Raw genomic sequence first — 9,542 nt, forward strand, 5'->3', positions numbered from 1 at the left:
CAGAGACTGTCTGGTTCAAACCTTCTACAAAGGATAAACCTCTTGGCTGTTGCTGGAGTTGGTGAGGGGCTCTTACCGAATTTATGGCCCAGGGCTGGTGGATCTGAGTGTCTTTCTACAGACTTTTAGCCAATTCTTATATTCAATACAACCTCTGTAATGGAGTTCAGAAGTACCCAGTGGCCCCCATTCATGACCATTTATGGGTCCTGCAGTGTGGATTGGCTTGCTTCTTGCAGGCATCCCTATCCATAAGCCATTTGGTTTCAGTTTTTCTTCTCCCTGTCAAGCCAGGGTTCACCATCCATTTGCTTTCTATTATTCTGCATGCTGATATGTTCTTGTTTTCTTGCATGTGTTTATAACTTTGTTTTTTACTATGATTTTAAACTGACTGCAGAATGGAGTGGAAATGATTGTGTGCACTCAGTCTAATGTGTTTGGCTAGAAGTAGCCAGTGGTAACTCTTCACAAACATTCCAGAAGCTTGATGGTTGCCAGTATGGCATACCTTTTCTTTTCACTTCCCAGTGGTTTTTAGCTCCCCACAATTCACCCTCAGCCCTCCCACAGGCCATCAGTGACCCCCAAATCACCAAGTTGAATGATCTCGTCTCACACTCATGCTTCAACTCTGCAGCATTTGGGATGGAGAAGCATTTCCTCTATTTGAAATGCCCTCCCTCTGCGCTTTCTGAGACACTTGGCTGCCTGGTTTTCCATCTGTGCCTCTGATGACTTTCACAATAACCCTTCCTCTCTCCCCAGTGATGGTGCTCCCTGAGGGCCCTCATGCTCTCTTTTCTCTGTACTTGACTCTTCATTGTCATCAGCCGAGTCACAAATCTGATCACTAACTTAGTTTTCCCACCTTTTGCATTGGATCCTTCTTGCACTCCGGCTGAGCAATTCCACATTATTGGTTGTATGAATGGCCAGCTCTTGGCCAAGGGTTGCCATACATCCAAGCATCCTGTCTAGGTAATTGGACGCATGGTGGCACCATTAGTATAAGAGGGTCAGGAGGAAGAGATGGTTTTGAGGAGAGTGTGGGTTTGAATTGGGTGTAATGAGTTTCCTGTTCTCATTTTAGCCTCAGAACTATGGCCAGGCCCCATGGGGAGGCTACCAAGGAAGTATCATTTCTGAGCAAAAAATGTGGTTTCAGGTGACTAAAAGTGGAATGAAATTTTAAGGGTCTACCTGAAGATAAGGGGTTATTTATTTTAAGATTGACGAGAGAGACCTAGACAACCCCTCGTCGCAACCTTAACTTGGGCTTTCAAAGTTTCTGGGTCTCTGAACTCTTGCTGGCAGTGACCAGCAAGGTGAGAGGTGGAAGTAATATTCTACGCTCAGAAGATGTTAGGTTGTTGCTAAAAAAAAACTGAAGTGTTTTGTTTGTTTGTTTTGTTTTAGTTCAGGGTCCAGGTGTTCCAGGTAGCCAAGATCAAGGGCCCGAGGTACTTGTAGCATTTTGCCCCAGGGTGAGAAGGGCATGTGAAGACGGAGAAGCCTGAGCACAGGGTGGAGGATAGTGCCAGAGAGGAGATCTGTTGGCTCCCCAGTATTGCCCAGCATGGGCCCTCTGGATGGTAGTGCTGCCTGGGCCGGAAGGCAGGCAGCACTCTACACTTTACAGATGGAAGACTGAGACTTAGGGAGCTCAAAACCAGATTTTGTGGTCACACAGTTAGAACCCAGGACCCAGGACTCTATCCAGTGCCCCAGCTGTTGCCCCAGCTGCCGCCTCCTGCGGCTTCTCCTGCCTGCCCACGCCGCCATTTGCATTGCAAACTGTGAACACAGTCTATGGGCAGATCTCTGGGGTCCAGGCTCTGTCTGCATGGTGGAGGCCTGGTAGGGGAAGAGGAAGTGGTGATCAGTTCCAGGCTGCTCCTGGGCCAGCACCCACCCCTGTCCCAGAAGCCCCTGGATATTGTATGGTGGGGGGCTGTACACATATCCACAAGGCACAGAGAAATCAACCTTGGACGGCTAATCGCCTATCCAAACATTGTTGGTAATCTGCATCCCTAAAATAAACCCTTAAAAGATGGAAAGATGTTAGTAATTTCTGGCCATATGTGCCTCCTTCCTTACTCTCCCCACCTCAAAAAAGAAACTGAGCCAAATGGCAAGAAATAAAGAGCCTAATGCATAACACATTTCCATCATTTGATGTCCCCTCTCCCCTCGCTGTCCCCCCACCTATGTAAACTAAATTCCTTTACACGGTCATGGCAAAGGAACATTAATTTTTGATTTGAGTTGTGATTAAAAGCAACACAATCAAAAGAGTGAAATAGTTTCCACTGAAGCAATATCATTTTAAACCCAGTCATGGTGTAGTAGGAAAGAGTGTGGTCTTTGGGGTTAAGTGTGGGTTTTAATTCTGAATCTATCTCTTACATACTGTGGCTTTGGGTTGTCATTACTTAACCTGAGTCCTTCTCCTTGATTTTAATAAATACTAACGGTGCCTTCTTAACATGATTACTCTGAGCATTAAATCCGGAGCCGCGCACAGAGCAGCCTATCCTGTGCTCATCTGTAGAGTCTGGCACTCGAAAACTGATGGCTCACTAATCTGCAGAAAAGAGGGTGCCCACGTGGTGTCTGGGGGGTGCAGTTGGTTAAGTATCTGACTCTTGGTTTTGGCTCAGGTCCTGATCTCAGGGTCGTGAGATAGAGCCCGGTGTTGGGCTTGTGCTCAGTGTGGAGACTCCTTATGACCCTCTTTCCCTTTGCCCCTCTGCCCCCGTGCTCTCTCTCTCTCTCATAAATAAATAAATATATTAAAAAAAGAGGGGGCCCACATTGTCAGTTGGGGCACGCACTCATCTCACCTGGTGATGTAATTGATTGTTTCTATAACAACGCTTGGTTCTCAGCCTTCGACTTTGGGAGCTACCTTGGGATTCATCTAACAATGTGGGGCACCTTTATTTAGAGGGTCTTGTGAAAGGAGTAGAATTGTTCTCACTCCTGCAGTATTCCTTCCTGCCTTTCTCTGATACGTGGTTTCTCCCAGTCCTGTCTTCGTTTTGCGGAGGGGAGGCAGAGGTGGAGACTTGACTTTGCTTAGGCCCGGGCAGTGAGTCTCCTCGTGCTGGTCCCTTACTCAACCCCACTGAGAACTCTTCTCATTCAGTGAGCCACAGACCAGAACAGTTGAAGTCTTTTCCCAAGTGAACCACCAGGCACCACATTTGTAAGCCCACAAGGGAAGCTAAACCAAGTGTCGGCCTGTGGAGGCACGTCTGGGGTGAAGCCCTGGACAGGTGGTTTCTGTTGCTCTCTGTTTGCCACACTCCTGCCTGCTGGTCCCCACTACCCTCTGTCCAGAGTGGGGATGGGAATCAAGCCTAATCAGAAGCACTGGGCAGTGGCTGGTTTGGGTGGGGGAGAGCTTAAAGAAAGGAACTCTTTGGGAAGCTGTACTCAACTCACTCCCATGTGTGCTGGGAAGCCTGGACCAGCCTGAAAGGTCAAGGTTAATCCTCCACGAGAGCCTTCTGCTGCTTAGTGCCCAGTTCCTGAACTTTCTGCTGCCCTTGGGAGGGAGGCATTTCTTAAGGGATCCCAGGCCGAGGGTATTATATGAGATTAAGTAGACTGCAAAATCTGGAACTCTTTTTGTAAGAAAAAGAAAGCAGTGGGAGCGTTTAATTGACTGACTTTGACACATTCATTAAAGGTTTGTTTCCAGGATGTTCCCCCCTCCTTCTTATTCTCGAGTTAGCCAAGGGTGTGTTTTCTAATCAACTAAATACTAAATAATAAAGCCTTTGCAAATGCAGTTTTCCCTTTGCCAGAGCAGGCTCTTTCAAGCAGGAGAAACTCTTCTACCATTTCGTAAATGAAGTCATTTTGAAATGTGGGTGAAACCAGGAAGTGAGTCTGAGCTCCTCCCCCTTATTTTCTTGATCCTTGTAGCCGGTCCTCTAAGTACGAGGTTCATTATATAGAATTTTGAAGCCATAGAGTCAGCATGGACTGCACAGGGATTCAAAGTGCACACTTAAGACATGGGTTTAAGTTGAGGATTAGTGACTCTTGCCAAGTAAACTTAACCCCCTATGCCACAGCTTTCTCATCTATTAAATGGGAAAAATAATTATACCTTCCTCATGGAGTTGTAAATGGGAAAAATAATTATACCTTCCTCATGGAGTTGTTAGGTTTAATTGAGGAAATTCATGGAAAATACTTAGCACACTTCCTGACATGCCATATGCTCTCCTAATTGTTAGCTAGTGCTATTCTGTTCAGATTCAAGCCTTTCCTCATGGAGTGTGGGTGGGAGCTTTGAGTTATTAAGAAGAGGGGGGCTTGCTAATTTTGAATTTAGAAGAATTCAGAGGATGCACAGATTATCTGGTGACTAGCATCTGGAGAATGATTTTCCTCTTCTTTGGAACTATCTGGGCTGGCCAGCCTGAGAGGGATGTTGATTGTCACAGTGATGCTGATTTTTAGTGCTTTTGCATCTTATAGAAAGCCTCCACGTGAATTTAGTTATCTTCACCGACAGACCTTGTGTAGCCATCACTACATTTCCTGCCCATACGTTCACATTAAAATAATGTTAACTCAGGGTCCGTAGAGACAAAGAAAAGGGAAGCCCGGCTTGGTGGATGGGCTGTTTCTCTCCCTACAAAGAGCTGTGCCCACGTCCCGTGTTAGACTCCAGGAGGTCCTCACTTGGATTTCTCTGTCAAAAACTCAAAGCAGAGTTTGATCCTGTGTGAGTCTACCCAGTGGAAAGAATATTTGTGGCACCCATCAGTGGTCGCTTTGTGGTTGACAGAACATCAGCAGTACCTGCTGTCAAAACTCCCTACAGGTGCAGTGGTGGGGATTGTGATTTCTCCAGTGCAGAAGTTGGACACTGATTTTTGATGCACTCAAGCATGACCATTTGATGCACTGTTTAAATTTCCCCATTGCTGCATGTGCACGCATAGGGTTTGTTGGTCTGGTTTACAGAACCCAACTTTCAAGGAATTTTAGGTCCTTTGGATGTTAAAAATCTAAACCAATGGATTTCTCTTTAAAAAAAAAAAAAACAAAGCAAACTTGGGGTGAGTTTTTTCTTTGAATCCTGAGGCCTATAGTGTTAGAGTATATGGATTATATTCAAGTATATGATCCCTGTCTCTTAAAGCATTGTATGTATGATATTTTGAGTCACTGAATTTTAAAAAAAGAAATATGATTTGGTTCTTTTTTTTTTAAAAAAAGATTTTATTTATTTATTTGAGAGAGAAAGAGAGGGAGAGCATGGAGGGAGAAACAGACTCCCCGCTGAGCAGAGAGCCCGACTCGGGGTTCAATCCCAGGACCCTGAGACCATGACCTGAGCCTAAGGCAGACGCTTAACTGACTGAGTTACCCAGGTGCCCCTATGATTTGGTTCTGAAAATGTATTCGAGACTCTCATGGCATACCAGGGCAACTACTGAGTTACCATTAGACACCATGGAACTAGGGGGCAAAATCAGAACATAGAGATGAACTAAGACCTTGGTGTTCATCTGTAAAACTGCTTCTTTCTTTGACTTGCCAGTTGCCTTTCATTTCAGCCTCCTTTTGAGTGCTAAGTTTGGGTTATTGTTTTAGATGGAAAACTGTGTTCTAAAATCCTTTTTCTCCCTCCTTCTCTCCTCTTCCCCTCTCTGCCTGCACTATCTCTAGCGCTGAGGATGAAAATCAAAGAAGTGAAAAAAGAAAATGGTGACAAAAAGATTGTCCCCAAGAAGAAGAAACCCCTGAAGTTGGGACCCATCAAGAAGAAGGAACTGAAGAAGCTGGTCCTGTACCTGAAGAACGGGGCTGACTGCCCATGCCACCAGCTGGACAACCTCAGCCACCATTTCCTCATCATGGGCCGGAAAGTGAAGAGCCAGTACTTGCTGACGGCTATCCACAAGTGGGACAAGAAAAACAAGGAATTCAAAAACTTCATGAAGAAAATGAAAAATCATGAATGTCCCACTTTTCAGTCAGTCTTTAAGTGATTCGCCCTGGGTGGGTTGGGGAGGGAGCCGGGGGTTGGGGTGAAGGGTGGGGCTGAGCAGACAACCCTGGAAGCCGGGGGTTCACACTCAGTGCTCCTTCGGTTGGTAGAGGACATTGTAATCCAGTTGGCTTTGCTCTGGCAGCATCCCCACGCCTTCCCCTCCATAGTCACGCTCCAGACCCAGTACTGCCAGTATTTAAAGCCGCATGCCCCGGTAAGGAAAACCATATAGATTAGGAAGTCTTTTAGGATCTACAGCGTGGAACAGCACATCACTGAGTCAAAGCAGGTGCAAACCATTTCAACCAGAGACAGCCACTAAAAAAGAAAATTTTGCCAGTAAACAAAGAAACAAAAAACAAAACCAAAAACGAGATTGGACAAAAAGTGAAAGACAACAGCAAAAACTCAGTTCTGCAACTTTCTTTGTGTTGTTACAAGTTTCTTATGGATCTATCAGCTAATCTAAGCCTTTGGAACTAGAACGTTCCAGCTATTGGTAAGATGAGTTGCTTTCAGTTCCAGAGTTGCTTCTCTTTCTGTCTGCCTTAGAAACACACCACCACACTTAAAACTTGAGATCAATTCCAGAAAGTCAGCGCAGGGGGAAAAAGCACAAGGACAGTATGTAATAGTGAAAACATAGGGAGGTCATGCCTACTCTGCTTTTCCATGTGATTATCTTTTGACATGAATCAGCTAGTCTCAGATGCCGTGTAAATGGCAGTTAACATCGGCCTCCGGGCGTGATCTCACCACCGCACGTCGAAGGGCCGCACGTGCCTGCCTTTGTGTGAGAAAAAGGAAACACCGTGGGCACCAAACCCATGACATGAGAGAGACCATGATTTTCACACGGAGAAGGCAATGGTTAGTGGTTTTCAAAAAAAGTAGTTAAAGAAAAAAACAAAGAAAAAAACATAAGGAACAGCCCTACAAATTGCTAGTCAGTGTGAATTGTAATTGGGTGAAGAGCTTAGTGTTCTAATTTCATCTGTCTGCTCATTTCACTTTTGTGTTTTTTTTTTTTTGAGAACAACAACAAAAACCCTATTTACTTTTCTATTTTTTTTTTTTTAAATCTACATTGACATGTGAAAGGGGTACTGGGCTGAGGGTCTTTTGGTGCATTTGAGGCTACTTTCCAGGGGGCAGCTCTCTCACTGGGCATTTGGGGTGTGAGGTGGATTTGCCGGATATCGTAACCATGTGGCCCCCTTTTCTGAGGTGTTCTGGATTGCCCTGGCCCCAACCCAGTGCCAGTCATAACTCCCAGTGCTCCCCGTGCTTTCCTTCCCTGCGAAGAAGTGGATTCCTTTCAACCTGATTGCCTGTAGATCAAAGAAATTCAGAACAATCAGCCTGCTGTCCTCTGCACTTAAAAACAATTTTTTTTCTTTCAAATTTCTGCAGAGGGAAAGTTAAGCCCAAAGTGTCCCCATCCAAGGAGTGAGTTTCAAAGGCAACACATCTCTGCAAGTTTTCTTGAGTGCCCTAAGATGCTTCTTAAAACCCTTGCGTTTGATAGGCGATGTATATAAATTCATTCACATAAGCAACTTTACTCCTCTTGTTCAGTGTATAGGAAGTCACTCTAAGCAATTAATGTTAATTTGCTCCTCAAGCCCTATTCTTCATTCTCTGTAACACCTGAAGGTGGTGAGAGGTAGTGGTTGTCCCTCTGGGCAAATGTTTATACCAATCCGGAAGCTGCAGTGATGCTGGGAGGTGACATCCTCGAGGCCCCTGGACTGACACAGAAACAGCGGAAGATTCTGTTAACTCCTGAAGACTCCAGTCTGCAAATCAGCATGCCAACTGCATTACCTACCTGAGGGTTATCCTGATATAATTAACCTCTCACAATTAGTGATCCTATTACTTTAACACGTTTTGTTTTTGGTTCTCTCTGACCTTTAATCATAAAGTGTTGGGGATCTTAAGTGATTTGCCTGTAATTTTGGATGATTTTTTAAAAAAATGTGTATATATATTAGTTAATTAGAAATATTCTACTTCCCTATTGTTAACTGAAATTCCGAATGATTTCATGAATGCATGGATCTGGGCCTTCGTTTGGGTTGCTTGGGTTGATGAACTCAAGAGGTCAGTGCTCATGTGTATCTGCTCATTTTGACAGAGAGCATCATGCAACAGGCGTCTGTCCAAAGCAGGGCCTTAGGAAGGGGTTTGTGTGGGGGTATTCACAGTTACCGCAGAGAGACTGCGGAAGAATGGGTGGCTGTGTTGCGCAACTCTCTAAGTGGGAATTCTCAGGTAGGAAGAGACATCTGCAGCACGAGTTCACAGTAAATGGGAAGTGTGAATTGCAGCTGCCGGTTTTACCCCAACCAGACAGTCCCAGGACCTGTGAGCTTCACGCGGATTTGAGAGACACACTATCTTTGTCTATAACACATCGGCAATTTGAGGGCACAAAAGAGAGGCTATGGGCCCAAAGCTGCATTTTTATCACAAACCTTTGTTTTTCTCAACAAAGGGTACGACAAAACCAATGTGTAGACTATCGGCTTGGTCATCTGTTTCCAAAAGTGGAGGTCTGGTAATTTGGTAATTTGGTAATTTGGTCTAGCTAGTTCAAAGGTCGTATTTGTAAAGGTTAAAAATCATTCTGGGTGGAATCCTGCGAAGTCATTGGCAGAACTCAGCTCAATCTTTGAAGATTGCTAGCTCTCCTAGTGAGATGAGAATCCCAAGAACACTTTACTTTTAGACTATCCTGTGTAACACTTGGCTCTTCTGCTGGTGCCTTAGCAATGAGGGCTCCTGAAGGCAGAATCTCGTCACAGCTCCAGTTTTCATTTGGATCTGTAAATTACAGAAACCCCAGGGCCCAAAGCTACAAAATGTGTGTTTCTCATCAGACTCCCAAGTAACTAGTTGCTCTGTTGGAACTCCGCAGTTGTGGGCTCGGGCCATCTGTTTCTGAAGCCACCTTGGGTGACCCCTAGAGAGTAGCTTTGCGGCCATTCTGATCTGTCACCAGCAGATACGTAGGGCGTGGGTGAAATTCCTGTTTCCTCTAGTCCCCTCACGTAGCACTCCTCTTTTAGAGTCTAAATCTTTTACAAAAGCTTTGAATACTGTGAAAATGTTTTACATTCCATTTCATTTGTGTTGTTGTTTTAACTGCATTTTACCAGATGTTTTGATGTTATCACTTATGTTAATAGTAATTTTCCCATATGTGTTCATTTTACTTTCATGCTTTTCCTGCCATGTATCAATATTCACTTGACTAAAATCACTCAGTTAATCAATGATAATGTGAGTTGTGCCTTCCCCCCCACCCCCAATGATAGACCACTCACAGTCTACATGCCCTGCTTGAGTTTCTTCAGTGATGTTTTCTGGCCTTAGCTTTACAGCTTTGCAATGGTAACTGGGCGTGGGTGGGCTGGGGGTGCCCCTGGGAGGCACCACCGACTCTCCTCACCTCCATCCCACGTTGACCATCTGCTCCCGTGAATAACTTCCAGAAGTGTTTCTCCCGGCT

The 9,542-nt window shown here is 45.0% G+C and overlaps 1 protein-coding gene across 1 annotated transcript in view; it reads left to right on the forward strand.

Moving 5' to 3' along the window:
* SFRP1 (secreted frizzled related protein 1) overlaps nt 1-9,307 on the forward strand; it is a 45,162-nt gene extending 35,855 nt beyond the window's left edge. The window contains exon 3 of the mRNA XM_035003979.1: nt 5,701-9,307. Coding sequence (XP_034859870.1) covers nt 5,701-6,023 — 323 coding nt within the window. The 3' untranslated portion in view covers nt 6,024-9,307. The remainder of the gene's footprint in view (nt 1-5,700) is intronic.
* The last annotated feature ends 235 nt before the right edge of the window (nt 9,308-9,542 follow it).

This window comes from Mirounga leonina, unplaced genomic scaffold (assembly GCF_011800145.1).
Source record: "Mirounga leonina isolate KUSES-001 unplaced genomic scaffold, KU_Mleo_1.0 Mir_128, whole genome shotgun sequence".
NCBI lineage: Eukaryota > Metazoa > Chordata > Mammalia > Carnivora > Phocidae > Mirounga > Mirounga leonina.